This window comes from Rhea pennata, chromosome 10 (genome assembly GCF_028389875.1).
Source record: "Rhea pennata isolate bPtePen1 chromosome 10, bPtePen1.pri, whole genome shotgun sequence".
In the NCBI taxonomy this organism is placed as follows: domain Eukaryota; kingdom Metazoa; phylum Chordata; class Aves; order Rheiformes; family Rheidae; genus Rhea; species Rhea pennata.
Window position 1 is genome coordinate 9,392,020 of NC_084672.1, and position 15,260 is coordinate 9,407,279.

The 15,260-nt window shown below is 46.6% G+C and overlaps 1 protein-coding gene across 1 annotated transcript; it reads left to right on the plus strand.

The window, feature by feature from the left end:
- The first annotated feature begins 884 nt into the window (after positions 1–884).
- WDR93 (WD repeat domain 93) lies at positions 885–13,373 on the plus strand. Its single transcript, XM_062584025.1, has 15 exons — positions 885–1,148; positions 1,914–2,109; positions 2,779–2,843; positions 3,706–3,784; positions 4,639–4,766; positions 6,444–6,531; positions 7,206–7,383; positions 7,555–7,625; positions 8,042–8,128; positions 8,763–8,894; positions 9,572–9,788; positions 10,422–10,482; positions 11,248–11,404; positions 11,856–12,036; positions 13,235–13,373. The coding sequence occupies exons 1-15, from the start codon at positions 885–887 to the stop codon at positions 13,371–13,373; spliced, it is 2,043 nt and encodes a 680-aa protein (XP_062440009.1).
- The last annotated feature ends 1,887 nt before the right edge of the window (positions 13,374–15,260 follow it).

Here is a 15,260-nt window from a genome sequence, read left to right on the forward strand (position 1 = left end):
AGGGGCGGGCGGCAGCGCGGTGTCCCATTTAAAGCTTTCCCCCCGCAGCTGCCGGGCTGGGTTAGGCGCCCGTGGGTCGCTTTGGCGTTTGAGCTAAGCTGGGAAGCTCCCTCCCGCGGGGCCCGGTTGGCTTTGTGCCTTTTATTGTTGTTTTTTAGCTCGAGAGGTCGGTAGTTTGGTCTCTCCCTTCCAGAGTCAGGGTCGAAGGAGTTTGTTTCCCAGTCCTAGGTTAAACTCTTGCGTCAGGCTGGCAGCTGTGGTTCCCCCGGCCTATGCTAACCCAGGCGTTAGTGTGCTGGCTGACCCCGAAGGATGGGGGAGCCTGCAGCTGCTTTAACAACTTCCAGGGGGTCTGAGCTTATAACTCATGGTGCCAGTGGTGGGCCAGTGCAGTGGGCATACTGTGAAAACTGGAGTTTAGAAACAAATGATGTACCCAATGGCTTGAATATTCAGCCTAGCTTAAGGTGAAATTAGCTGTTTTCAAAATTAATTTTTATTTTAATCCAGGCTGATTAAGCCTTTTAATGAAGAACAAGCCCCTATTTACAGATATTTTGTCCTAAGTTGTATGCAGACTTGCACCTAAACTTTTACCTTTTCACCAGAGTGTTTAGCCTACAGGTATCTGGGTAGCAATGTTCCCAGAGCAGGGCAGAAACATGAGCAATAGAAGTGATGGAGGAAGTAGAAATGAGCTATGTAAAACAGGTTTGCCTTGACCGTATATATAGAAAGGAACCCTACTTCCCTGTTAGAAATCAATAACTATCTTTTTTTTTCACATTACCTCATGAATATAGATACTGTGTGATTCCTTGATCTTCTGCATCTACTGTGATTACTGCATCTGTGGTGTGCTTTGCAGTTGGAAAGGCAGAAAGATGCCAGTGTATATCCGGAAGCATCCCCTGGAGATTCCTCCACCATCTGAAAAAGACTGGTTAAAGGATGATGAGGAAGACTTCTTCCAGCAGGATCCTGATAAAATGCTTGAAGTGTTGCCTCAGCCTTTTAGGATGATCAACAAATTGGTGATGCTGATTTTTGAGAATGCTATGGAAATCATTGAAAGAAGAGAGATGCTCCAAGAAGCACAAAAATTAGAAGTCCAGGCCACAAAATGTTTTCCCACAGCTGAATTGCAGGTAAAGAGCTGCTTGCAGTAGATACAGCATTAATTACCGTAGCAGTTTTTCTTAAGAATATCCATTCAGTTGATTTTTCGTATCTTCATCACTTTCCTCAGAGTCCACTGCCATCTCACCTGATACATTTCAAAAGGCTGCAGCTTCCAAGCTTGTTTAACAGGTTCTTCTTCCCACCCATCCATCACACATCTTTGAAAAGAAAGAAGCAGATATTAAACAGTACTAAATTCACCTTCTGCTTCTCAGGCTGGCTTCACCTTTGTTTGTTGCGGAGAAGGCAGTTAATCAGTAGCGTGTAAATGGATGAACTCAGCTTTGTGTTATGATGGTACCTGGCAGCAGAAAAGGGCTGCTTTGGGGGCTTGTGGGGACCTTCTGGGCGGAAGGGCTGCACTGCTTTGTCCATCCCTCTGTGGAGGTATCCAGAGGGCAGGTATCCAGGAGGTAGAGCATGTCTGCTAGCATTCTGCATTTGCCTAAAATAGGGGGACTCGGCATCCCGTTGTTGGCCCTTAAAGCCCCCTCTGTTTATCAGAGGGGAGCAAGCTTTCATTCCTGGCACAGACCTGTCTCCATGATGGGAGATGAGACACCTTCACCCTCCCACACTGCCCTTACTACTCTTCTGATGAAAGTTTATGCAATTTTTTTCCCCTTGTAGAGTAAATCACTGATTACTGTTGGTGAAAGGTTAGGAGTGTGGCTCATGTATCCCCCTGGGGGAAATAGCTGGGTACACTCATCTTTTCCTTTTCTTGGTAGGTGACAGGAAGAGCCAACTGCCTTGCTGTCTCTGGAAAATACATCTTTGTTGGGCTGTCCATGGGTCTGGCTGTCTTCCAGGTATCTGACTGTAAGCAGGTCTCTGCTTGGGATGCAGTCAAGACAGAGGTTTGTGCCGTCTGTGCCTCGGACTTAGGGAATGAACACCATGTCCTGCTTGCTGTGGATGAAATGGGTTAGTGTGATTTGGATTTCCTTGAGCTACCTAGGGGATAGCTGTGCTTTAGGGCAGAAGAGTTGGCAGCTACTTTGCACAAAAGTATTAAATTAGGGAGGAATGTAAATGTACCTGATAGGTTTCTTAGAAAGCTCTATGAAGGTCATTAGATAATAGGTTGTAGGGTGACAGAGTGGCCCTAGGGCCTTGGGATTAGTGAAGGGTGTGGGCTTGGTGTCCTCTCTGGAGCAGCAGGGGCGGGTGCAGAGCTGAAGCTGAGATGCAGTAAATTTTAACAATACCTTGGACCAGACAGAAAGTATTGGTAGCCATGGATTGCTGCCTGTTCTTCGTTTCAGCATCTGTAATTGCACAGCCCTATGATAAATCTCGTTACTTTGTTGATTCCTCTGAAAGCTGTCATTTTATTTTATTTTATTTTATTGGCAGAATTACTTTTCAAGTTGGCTGATTTGTCTCCATGTATAGCCAACTGTTTGCGAATGCTGATAAGGAAAGCAGTGGAAGTTCAGTGCTGGCAGCAAGGGGATATTCCTCCTTGAGCCCAGGAAAATATGTAGTCCTGTTTGCTCTCCTGCACATGTTGTCACGGCCATCTCCCAAGAGCTTGGCTACCATCTGTTCAGTTTCCTTCTACTACTACTTATATTTGTATTTCTTCTCCAGGGCTTGTCTGGCTCTTCTGCTTTCACAAGGACAGCTTCCTATTCATTAAAAACTTAAATGAAGTGGTAAGTAGTGAGTTAATTCCATAGACACTGGGCAAAAACTGCTAAGTAGTCAATCATGATGAGTGCTAATTGCCCTCTAGAAATATTCTAGTATATCTGATACTTCTGGTATGGGCAGCAGCAGCACTCCAAGACCAGAGAGCCATTCACTGAGCCAGGAGAGCACGGTGTGATTGTGATATATACCCCATGTTATTGCCAAAGTCATCTCTGAATGCAGGCATCCTGGAGTTACATCCCAGCAGAAGCACTGTCTGGAGGTCTCTGGTACTATCATTTGTGACCCAGTGGCATGAATCTTCCTTTACTCAGGGAAGTGATTTCCAGAGCTGATAGCTCTCCTCTAAGACACAAAAGTGTAAATCAAATAACGTAAAGTAAGTAGGTATAAATCACAAAGTTTAGATCACTTTCCTAGGCTCTAAGGCCTTGTCCAGCGTTAAGTTCTTCTGGTGTCTGCTTTTTCTTTGCCCGTTCTGGGATCAAGCCAGAGCACTAAGTACCTCCCACTCATCTTTCTCCATTATGCTGTTCTGCATCTCCTGAAGCTTCCATGCGCCTTTGAAGGACAGCCTGAGGCAGGGCCCAAACTAAACACTTCCAAGGTATTTGCGTAGGACACACGAGTAGCATTGTTGGCCACTAGACTTTCCTGGCAACCCAGTGCAAACTTAAACAAAACCATAGGCACAAGACACTTCCCTTACCTTCCTACTCCCATGCATATGCACTGTACCTAGGATAGTTAGTCCTGTTCTTCCAGCAGTCTGTCTTGCCTTCACCTGTCTGAGAACTATTTAAAGTCATGGAGCACTCTAAATCAGCAACCTTGCTCTAATGCCAGCCCTCTTTTCTTTGGTAGGAGGATATCAGCAAGCGGAGTACTTGTGTGGAGGTAGTGCTTTCCCAAGGAGGCGATTATGCAGGAGTCCTGCTGCAAGGCAAGTGCATGGTGTATTGGTTTATTGGATGACAGCTGTTGCATTCTAGAGGAAAGGCCTCCGTGGATGCTTTTAAAATGTTCTGTGTGTTCTGAGTTCCCAGGGATCCTATTCCTAAACCACCCAATCCTTTCCTCCAGCCTAGAGAGTTGCTGCTGCCACTCCCTGTTCTCTCCAAAAGGCCTGGTATGGATCAGTGCTGATCCCAGATCAGCTGACTGGAACTGGGCAGTGTAATTTTCAAGGCTCCCAGAAGGCTCAGTGAAAGCAGGTTTCCCTCTTTCTAGAAGCGCCAGCTTCAGTTCTTCATCTGATTCACAAAGGCTCAGTTTTACACTGGAAACATAGATCTGGATAACTTTTTCTGCAGGCACAAGGCAGAGAGCATAGAGACAGTCTGAAAAACACAGCAACTCTCCCTGTTATAGTACTCTTCTGTTTCAAGGTAGCTGCCCATTCTCTGCTAGTAGATTTTCTAGACCCCATGTTTGGAACCTGCCTGACCATACACTGAGATTGAGATGTGTAGCATCCACAGTCAGTGAGACCACTTTCTATCTTAGATCAGGGGCTACAGGTCAATTTCTGTGACAAATTTGCTCCATGGAATTTTTGAGGTCCGTGGATATTGGACCTCGAGCAGTTGAGCTGGTCTGTAATGTCAGTCTTGGAGTCTAGCATGTGAAGCCTGAAGTGAGAGGAGAGGTGGGCTGCACAGAGAGCAAAGTGATTTTATATTTCCAATAAATAAATAAATAAATAAATCCAAATCTTGTTTTGAGGATGTAAGAGCTGCTTGCCTGGAAGACCTTTCCTCCTTAATTTCAATTGCTCAACACAGTTTCCCAATGCAGGCAACACAGAAGCTTGGCTGGAGATCTACCGATTGCCTAAGGATTTCTGGCTGAAGGAGAGAGAAAATAGCCCAGGAGCTGCAGCAGGGTTGGCTGTCAGGGAGAGGAAGTCAAGCCAGGCATCTATGGTACGAAATAGTTCTGTTTCCGACTGTACTATTTTTCTCTTGTACCCTTTTGCTTACAGGTCTTTCTTCAACGCTTGCTCCTGCAGACAGTGACAGCAAGATTCAGGCTGAACAAGTCTGTCAACCCAGGGGGATACCATGTGTTTCTGCAATTTCTACAGCTGCCCTTCCCACATTTCACAAGGGCTTCATGTTATTGGGACACATAGCCTCTGCAAAGACAGGCTTTCCAAGGAAGTTCCTTTGGTCCCAGGGCTGTCATTTCGGCTGCCCCTCCCTGAAACTGCCAGCTCCTTTCCCAGCAGTGTTGCCCCATCTGAGGACGCCATGTCTGGGGATATTCCCACAGGACTTCTGCCTTCCTCCTTATGTTACTAGGGGAGGGTGAAAAAGCAGAGTTGAGAATCAGGCCTGGTATCTCCACTTGGGAGTCTGGTCCTGGCAGTGCCTCTGACATGGGTTCAAATTCTAGATCTCTTAAGAGGAACCTGTTGGGGTTGTAGCTGGATCCCCTTGAGCAGGGTAAGATCTCTGCCCACCCTCAGCCAGCCTGTTTGAACTAACCACTGCCCTCTTTTGATTCCTTGTCAGAGAAGTCTGGAGCTGTATGGAGAGCGTTCTGCAGAGATGGTAACTGGCCTCAATGAATGTCTTGAGCTGCTATGGGGAATTTTAAATACTGAATCAGTGCTTAACCCTCTCCCACATCACTTTCACCCTGCCAGATCATTTGTTAACACACAGGCACTGTCTATCTTGCACCTCTGGTTAACCCGCTGTAACATCTGCCTCACAGTTCTTCCTTTCTTCAGCAGAGACTTTCCTGGGAATTTAGGAGGGAGTAGCTACTGAGCACTCTCTGTGCCGGTCACATCCCACTTAAATTGGGCAAGCCAAAAGTAAACACACACCCAGGTCTTCCCTCTTTGATTTCTTTTTTTGTGCTCATATAAAGTATCCAGGTTCCTGCCTCTTCCTTCTCAGACATGCTGCACTGCTTAGCTTGATGTTTCTTGTTTAGGCAAGTTTGTTGTGTGAGTGTGGGGAGGGGGCACCAGTGCAGGTTCCTGGTAAGATTCTCCACTCCCAGCCAGGCACACAAGTGATCTCCTAGTGTCCTGGACCCTTTGAAGTCAAATATAGTTCATGAATTCCATAACACTCTATAACCTTTAGTCCTTCCCTGCTCCCACCCAAGGCGAAAAGGCTAAAGCCTTCCGCTGTCCCACCAAGGCCTCTGCTTCAATAAGAGGCATTCAGGGAGATCTGAAGTGGGGTATATGCAGAGCACAGTGTCTGAGGAGGAGAGCCTTTGTAGTTGTGTTGGGGAAAATAGTGACCTCCCTCAAATTTCTGTGTTTTGGCCTGAAGGATGAGACTAAAACCAGTATCTCCTAGGCAATGTAAGCCAAGCTTTGCGTTGTTCCGTGTTATTGGAACACATTGCCTTTCCTAAGATAGACTTTCATGGAAGTTCCTTTGATTCCAGGGCTAACATTTCTGCTGCTCCTCCCTGAAACTGCTAGCCCCACAGTATTGCACCATCTGAGGAGACGCAGATCCTACTTCAGGAAACATTTGAGTCTCAGGAACTTCTGACGGGTGAAAACTTTCAGCGTAGGACACAACACAGCTACTGGAAAGCCAGTTCTCAGGCTGACTCTTTCTCTATTGTAGGAGTCTCCTGTGTCTGCAAACAAAGCTGATGCCAAGCTGAGTCCACCAGTGTTGTTGCTGAAAGTCAAGCCACCGAAACCTATTACAGGTCAGGAACTGATTCTGCATGTCCACCCTGCAGCCTCCTTCAGGTGGCAAAGGAATCATGACCCTTACATCTATAACACAAAATTCAGAAAGTTTTAATGACATGCTTCCTGGCCATTTCCTGCCCTGTCTCTGTAGCTACCTATAATCCTGTAGTGGGAATTGTTTGTTACCCAACCATCACATAATGTGACACCTCTGTTAGCACAAAATACTTGAGTGTGCCTGGCAGTGGATTTCATACAGCCTTGGCTTCATTGCCACCAGCGAGGAAGCAGACTGTTTCCTAGATCCTAGCAGTCTGACGGTAATACCAGTTTTTCTCTCTCTCGGATTCATGCTGAAACTTTTAAGGGGAGTAAAGAGGAGGGAGTAGACCTTATGCTGAGAATGCTGTCAGGGAGAATGCTGCAGAAAGGCAAGGTGAACTGGATCCTCAGGTGATCTGCCCTAATTGAGACCTTCAAATAACTGGAAAATGGGCTAGTGCTACAAAAAGTTCCACAGAATGTTGTTAATGTTGAAACATTTCTACCAGTAAAACGAAATGTGGTCATCTTCAGGACAGTGCCACCCTGAAGTTGGTATGGTAGAAGTGCCTCTGGGCTCTCCCGTGTCTCTATGGTGTCTGCTTCTCCCAAGGCTGTGCCTCTTTCATTTGTGTTCTCAATTCAGGAACTATTTATACAAGTCCTTTGGATGCCTTGATGAAAGTGGATGATGGCAGTGTATTTGGTTTGGGGCACAATCACCTGATCAAGAATTCCCAGTGGGAGCAGCAGGAGGCAATCTTCCACAGCACTTATCAGGAGTATCTGGAGGCTGAGGGTGAGAGCAAGAATGAGATCCCCAGGTGAGTGGGAGCCCCAACCAGCATGAGATTTCAATATATGGCACTTTCCAAGTGTAGATACAAGCCTCTGTTATAGATCTTCCTCCTTCATTCCAAAGCTTCAGGGCCTGATGCAGTGCTGTCTAGTTATCAAGCCTTTCTTTTGCATGTATTTCTTATTTCCTTTTTCAGACATGCTACCTTTCATTTTCTCCTGCCTAGCCGGATCCTACAGGTGGGACCTGAAATAAAACTACAGCCAGGTAATCCAAATGGGTAGGAATAAGGTGTTAACCTGTGTAACTCATTGTTGCATGGTGCTGAGCTTCAGTTATAGCTTAATGGCTCTGGCTTGTTTTGACTAAATTCTATCCTCAAGGACATAAACCTGGATAAAAATGCCAACCCTCATATGTAAGTCAGTCACCAGCGTGCAGTCAAACTTAGCTCCATAGTAAAAAGGGCAGGAAGCACGTAGGCAAGGAAAAGGTCACAAAGGGGTGGTTGATCATATTAGGTTTTATGTGAGCAGAGTTCAGATAAATTCTGTTAGGGAAACCTTGAGAGATCTCATATGCTGAGATCTCCTCCCAGTGTTTCCTAATGGGGTTTTGGAGTTGCTGGATTGTTGCCTGTGTCCCCTGATCCCCTTTCTTTGTTATGCCCTCCCCATTTCCAGCTGTTCCAGCTGGCATCAGTGTGCACTGGGATGGAAGTCACAATCTCTGCTTGTATTCGCTTAACCGTCCACTCAAGGAGAAAGTGGGTAAGCAAGAGGAACCAAACAGGGCTTGTCATGCAAACTTGTGACCAGAGGCTTCCACATTAACCAGTGTGTCAGGGAAGTTCCCAGCTGCTCACAAAGGTCTCACCAGCAGCACTTACCAGTGTTAATCTGTCCTTTTCCTACCTGTGTTCTGGAAGGGGATCCTTTTTCCCCAGCAGGCTTTTGGGAATTTGTTAGCTATAGGATTTAGTTATTCACTACAACAAAGTGCACACAACCTTGTGGGATGAAGGAGAACTAGGCCCAGACTAGAAGGGGTTATTATTTTAAGTAGATAGTATAGAGGCTAGAAGGGGCTGTCACAAGTTTAACTGTGTAGGTGGAGTCTTATTTTTCCTAGCAGGGTACTCTGTGGGGTATTCGGAGGCCAGTAATTGTGTCTCAGGCAGATCTCAATGATTCAAAGAATCAGGGAGGAGAGCTGCCCTGTATCTTATAGGTTAGGCTTGCATTCGGATTGCAGGGCTCTGTGCTCTGTGTGCTGGCACTATCTTTAATGAAGCCAGCCTGGCAGGAGACCCCAGATTAGTGTGTGCTGCACTGGGAAATAGGAAGCTGCCACCATGAAAAAACACGGTCTTGCAGTCAAGCCTTCTCCTGTCCTGCTGTGTAGATGCTGATCCGAAGCCTGATGTTGTGTGGCCATGTGCAGCGCCAATTGTGTGCTCAGCTGTCAGTTCCTGCTGCAGGTACCTGGCACTGGCATGTGAAGATGCAACAATAACTATTTGGGATAAACACCTAGGTGAGCTTGCACTTTTGTCCTGTCCATTGGGATCAAATGGCGTTTGAGACTGAGTGAATGTGAACAGGGTATTGCCAGTGAGTTTACAAACAAATCTTCCAAGTCTTCAGACTTGTTTGTTCACAGGATGCTTGGCCAGCTGTGCCATCATGGAAACGTGACTGTTCTAGCCCTGACAGAACCATTCCCATTCAGAACAGTGCAGGACCTATGAACCGCTGTAGTGAGAACTGACTCCCATCTCACCCTGAGGCTGTGGGACAGTTGCTTCTTTCCAACTGCAACCTCAGGTCATCTTTGAGATACGGCATCACAGTCCAGCCTGCCATCAATGCTAGTGTCACCTTGTGCATGCAGCGATTCTCCTGGCAGAAGAATCATTTTCCATCAGGGCTGTCCTGGCAGTTATCCCTGAGCAGGCCTAAGACCAAATCAAATCCCCTGAGGTTCCTGGGAGGAAGCTGAAAAGACTTCTTACTGCACTGTAGCCAGAGAAGTGCAAACAAAATAAGGGACCTTTCTGGGTCCCAGCCAAGCCTATAAAGGTTCCACATCCCCTGGTGAAGCTTTCCTTGGATAAATTGCCTGTTCTTTTCTTCCCAAACTACTGCCTTGATGTTTTTTTTTTATAGATTTTTCTTTTTTTAGTTTTTATTCCTTTTTTTCTGCCTCCTCAGGATACCCACTGACTGTGACTGCCCTTTTAGAGGAACATGTCATCCGTAGTATGCACTTCCTGCGGAGTGCTGCAGCTACCGGTGACCAGACACCTTACACTGGTAGAGATTCTGCCTATCCCATTGTGCAGCTTCTAGTGCTGTGTACAGATGGATCTCTCTACTTGGTGAGAGCACCCAGGGCCAGGAAGTCCAGCATCATGCTCCTGGTAGACAGGTGAGGTTGACTCTCATAGCTGTCACTCCAGCCAAAGAAACTGTGTGGGATAGTGGTCAGGACCAGCAAGGAACCCCAAATCTCTATGGGATGCAGAACTCTTCTGTTGCCTTTGCCCAGCTATCTCTGCCATGCAGCAACAAGCATGGCTTTACTGGTGAGAAGTCCTAGTGCTAAAATCTAATGGCTATACCAAATTTAAGGGTGTTCCTGGGTTCTCCTGTGCATTAGGCTCATACCACTGCTCTGGACCCTGGCCAGACCCTGGACACATTTTTGTGCTCTTTTCTTCTTTCCAGAATAGCATGCACCTGCAAGTCAGAATAGGCATTTCCTGCCAGCTTTCTATCAAATTTCTGTTCACCAGCTCTGGGGAATCTGCTGCTGCTCTGGGAACTGTGGCTTATGTGGCAGACAGGATTTGCACTTATCTAGTTCCTAGGCAGTTATGCATAGGGACAGGCTTTAGAGGTTGCTACTTCTGAGGGGTAACAGGCCCTGTCTCCATGAGGAAGTGGCTTGGTTGAACCTCATTCCAGCTCCTGTGCCAGACACTACTGTTGTCATTACAGTGTCTCAGTGACGTGCCAAGTCTACATGAAACAGTGCTTTTAGCTTGAGTCTCTTTTACAGGCCTGAGGATCCAAAATTTACCATTAGCACAGTGGCACCTGTCCTGGCCTTCCCTAACACAGTGAGTATTGCTGGCAGCCTACCTTAAGAGCACAAAAAGAGTTGAACTGGTTGAGAACGTCCATCTGGCCCAGCGTCTCATTTCTAGTAATGATTGTAACTGAGTGCCCTGAAGATTAAGAACAGGACAGGCATATATAGTACAACCTTTCCCTCCCCCCTGCCATGCAAATCCTCTTCCAGCCTCCATTTTCATCTCAAGGACTTCCAGAAACAATTACAAATCTGTATGTATATGGTAACTCCCAAAGGATTTATCTTCCATGGTCTAATTCAGTCTCCACTCACACTAGTGTCCTCTAACGGCTGCTGAGGTGGAAGACACTGGAGGTCCTTCTGCAGGTAGATAGGTCAAAGTGCAAAGATGAGAGTCCAGTCATGAAACTTCAGATATCAGGGTCAAATATAAGAGGGCTTCGTGGAGAAGAGAAGCTGAAAGCACAGCTCCAGTCAGACCTTTCAAATGGCTTCAGAAAGTTTTCTGGGAAAAAGAAGGACTATAACCCCCTTGCCAGAACCATCTAGTGCAGAAGGCTGGGTCTATTTCAGCTATAACTTGCCCATCCCAATCCCAGCCTGCAGCAATTCTAGTTCAAGTTCCCTGCACAAGCTATTCTTGATCTTCTGTGGCCCTACAATTACAGAGCAGGCAAAGGAAACAACAACAGTTAAGGACATGAAGTCCTGGATACCATTCTCTGACCTCTTTAGGAAATGCTGTTCACCTTTCTTTTATGCCCTTCTAATTGTCAACTTGCTATTTCAGGCGCTGGTCTTCTCCTGGGATGGCACAGTGTTCCTGATGGACACTGCCACATCGCACATTATTTGCTACTTCAGCACCCCACTCTCTCATGCTGTAGCATCCCCCTGGCAACCAGTGTTCACTATGGATACTGCAGATCAGTGCCTGATCCTTCGAGGTGGGTAGTAAGATGCACAGTGGGACTATGCACTCAAGTGTCAGCGAGGGCAGAGGGAACTGGGCTATGTTTCTTGACAAGTGTATTCAGCAAGCACATTTCTAGGAAGGGGAAGCGCCAATTCATGCAGCATGACTACAGGAGGCTACAGGAACTGCTCAGGCCTTGTTAGCCTTTATATATTGGTACATTTCTGCTTACAACCCTGTTGTGATCTTCAGGGAATGGCTTGAGGCAGCCTGCTGGTCCCCCTTACCTAAGACAGGATTCACAAAGGGGAGCAGGGCTGGAAAATATCCCCACCTTGGGGACTAGTCTTTTCTCTACTGGTGAACTCAGAACAATTTTAGATACATGGTCGTTGGGTTCAGTTCTGCACTGCTCCTTGGTGGTTCTTTTCAGTGCATGACTCCTGATGAAACAGCCCACTGTTCTTATCTCTTCTGTCCAGGAGATAAGCAGCAGCCGGCGGATGTGTTGGCACAGAGCAGAGCAAGTCACAGCTCCATCTTCTTTTTTGACTTCAACTCTTACCTGCTGAAGGAGTCTCTCCCAAAGGAACCGGATTTGCCTCTGAAACCATTACAGGACCTGCCATGGATTGAGAGATGTAATATTTTCTTTCATGATTGGTAAGATTCTCCTGCTGGAGCATCAGAATAGTTGTAAGCTGAGATGTTGCTCAGGTCCATACAAGGTGTCATCCTGGAGTCCTAGGGTCTTCTATGCACTGACCCAGATATGTATGTCTGGGTAAGGCTGATGTTCAGCTAGCTGGATTCCAGACAGCCACTCACAGCACTTGGCCCTTCCTTCTCCCCTTTCTGTCTTTCCTAGAATAATTTGCAGTTTCAGGTCAGGATGCATGGGACAAGCCTGTCATTCCGGTAGGGAGAGCCTCATATGCTTTTTGTGCAACCCAGACTGTGCAAGGCCATCAGGAAATGTGATCTTCACTTAAATGCCTGCCTTTCTTTTGGGCCCATCGACAAACAGAGCTGGGATATCTTTGCACTTGTTCCTCCTCTCTGTTACTAGATTTGCTTGGTTTGTAAGTAGACTTGTGCTGGTGACTTCTCAGTTTAAGAAGGTGCTGAGGTTGCAGTGTGATCTGTGCCTAGCTGATGCTTTGAATTCACGTTGCCACTAGATGGCAATGTGGCATCTGATTAGGTGACTTTTTTCCTTGAATTACTTCTTTTCGGAACCTGGAGCCAGATCCATGTCAATGATCATCTGTTCAGTCTTATCCCTAGGCTTTAATTCTTCAGTTTGAAGTGGAGCAGGTAGGTGCAGGCATGATCAAAGTGTCGTATTACCTATTAGCCTTCCCTAACCCTTTGTTTCTAGGGCAAATCCTGTGGTGACAGCTAGTTAAGGGCAGAAAAGCTGCTTCCTATGCCATTTTGTTCTTCCTTCTCATAAAGCTGGAGAGAAGTCTGTTGTCAATCTCATACCAGCAAAACTGTGGAGGTATCAGCTCCAGGGATACCTTGCTTCCTGGGTACTGAGAGCTAAAGCCAGAGAAAGGAGTTACTAGGATTTCCTGGCATCTGCCCTACTTCTGACCAGAAAACAGCAGTGAGACCTGTGTCTACAGGGTCTAACAGGCAGGGGGAAGTATTGAGGTCACCACTGACAAGAGCACATTAGTGCTGAGTAACATGGAAGAAATTACTGGGCCTTTCAGACACAAGAAACTGGAACTACTTAATTTGCAGTGAGCCCCAGGGACCCTTGGGGAGCCAGGCTAGGACTGCTTGAGCATTAAGGGAGGTGGCAGAGGCAATGGCAGAGACTGTTCTAACCCCTTCTTCTTCCCTTTATTAGGCAGCAGAGCCTGCTGGGAGTTGGGGAGCAGATGCCTGAGTGCTGGAGCCGGCTTCAGGCACACGCAGCTGCCATGGACAAAGAGAGAGAGAGAGAAAGAGAGGGGACAGTAGAAGCTGTAGTCAGCCTTAAATCCTGAGGGCTCGGCTCTTTGCTATTACAGTTTTGCAGATCAGTGGCCCAGGATTGACTCTTGAACACCAACTCCATGCAAGTCATGCTGCTTTCCAGCCTGGAGCAACTTGTCATCTAGACTAACTCCTTGCCTGCTACTCACACCTGCTGCTCTATGGTAGGATCTGCACCCCGCTTTTCTTACCTAACCCTCAACCTGTTACAGCAGGAATCAGCTCTTCCTCTTCAGAGACAAACACAACATATGAAACAGTCTTGAGGTAGGAAAGGCCTCTCACCAAGGTGGTGGGCCCAACACTTATGTGCTTCGATTAAGGATTTGCACTGGATTTTTGAGTCTTCTCAAAGACTTGGAGAATCAGAGCAGTGTGGTGTGTTACAATGTTCCTCCTTAATAAAGCTTTTTGTTTAGTACACGTGTTTCCTGCACTTCACAGGACTGGCATTTTACCAGACTTAGATGCTCTGTCTTTGTCTCTGCGTTTCACCAGTGTGTCTCGTCATCTTCTCTGACCTGTATGGGCAGACAGCAGCATCCTTGTGCTTAGCAAGAGACCTGGTCCTTTTAAACCAGACAGCAAGTCACCTGTGAGGCCAGCATCACCCAGAGCATAGCAGGGCCAGCATTAGTGATGCTGCGAAGTGTGTCAGGACCCATCCAGGCTGTTCCTAAGTCTAGTTGCTTATTTTGACTTCAAAGCAGGAAGCTTTGGGACAAAACTATGTAGGAATTACAGTCTGGACACAGGCAGGCAGTCTCACTGATTAAGGTTAGGCTAGAACTGGTGTCAGAGCCAAGTGCTGATATCATTGAGGAGCTGGACAAGCTTGGGTGCCCAGAGAAGTCACAGACTGTGTTGAGCCAAAGACAGTACAGAAGCATGACCAGCACACTAGTCAAAGGCCAAAACACTACAGACAGCATAGGAAAAGAAACAGGCAGGAGCAATGCAAGACCAAGCACCCGTGTCTGGAACAAGAATCAAATATGATGCCACTGAAGTGATGTTGACTGCTCCCATCTGTATGCAAGGGTGAGTTGTATTTGTCCTGGCTCTCCCTCTTATAAGTCCTCCCTAGGGTTCAGCAAAACATCACTAGAGTGCAGGCATTCAGTTTGAGCTATGTAGACTCTCCTATGCCAACGTCCCATTTCAGTTTTTTTTCATAGGAAATTGTCTTGTTCTGGATTGAGATTTGATGAGAGGTCTCAGCTCCTCTTCTGGAAAGTGAAGGCAACCCAGTCTGTTGAAAAGGTAGGAAATAAGAAAAGCCTTATGCTTGTTTCATCATTTCAGATGCTTGGATTTGCTCTGGAGATGTACCAGCTATTTGAATTTAAACCCTCCCACTTGCTACCTTTGTGAAGGGCTCTGTGGGCCATGGCAAAGCCCTTTGTGCTATCACTTTGTCTGCCACAGATTACAACTCCACAGCTCATCTAATTGTTCTGTGCGTTGATGGTGGGTTGTATGAGCACTCACCATCTACTTCAGTGCAAAGTCAGACTGGTTAGCTCAAACTACCTTTAATGCCTATTTAAACCAAGCCACCTGGTTTAGCACTAACTGTGGTGATTTAAGAAAAAAAATGTCCATTCTGCCATAACTAGATACAAGGGATTACTCCGGGCAGGAATTTCTCTTCCTGCATTGCTTCTCATGCTGCAGAGAGCTAGCACAACAACTATACTAATATACCCTTGACACTTGGTATAATCCTTGACACTTGTCTAAATGTAAGCCTGGAAGATCTGTATTCTTGGATCTTACCCCTTCTGCTTTCCATCCAGAAAAGGAGTAGGACTTGTAGGAACTGAAGAGGCAGGACAGGATCTGTTCACAGAGCTGCAGAATGCTTGAGGCTGGAAGGGACCTTTGGAGATCACCTA

Excerpts from the sequence above, each read along its gene's own strand:
- WDR93 (XM_062584025.1), top strand. The coding sequence starts at position 885 with ATGCCAGTGTATATCCGGAAGCATCCCCTGGAGATTCCTCCACCATCT. Across the intron at positions 6,532-7,205 it reads GCCACCGAAACCTATTACAG|GAACTATTTATACAAGTCCT; the intron begins GTCAGGAACTGA and ends TTCTCAATTCAG. Across the intron at positions 10,483-11,247 it reads TCCTGGCCTTCCCTAACACA|GCGCTGGTCTTCTCCTGGGA; the intron begins GTGAGTATTGCT and ends TTGCTATTTCAG.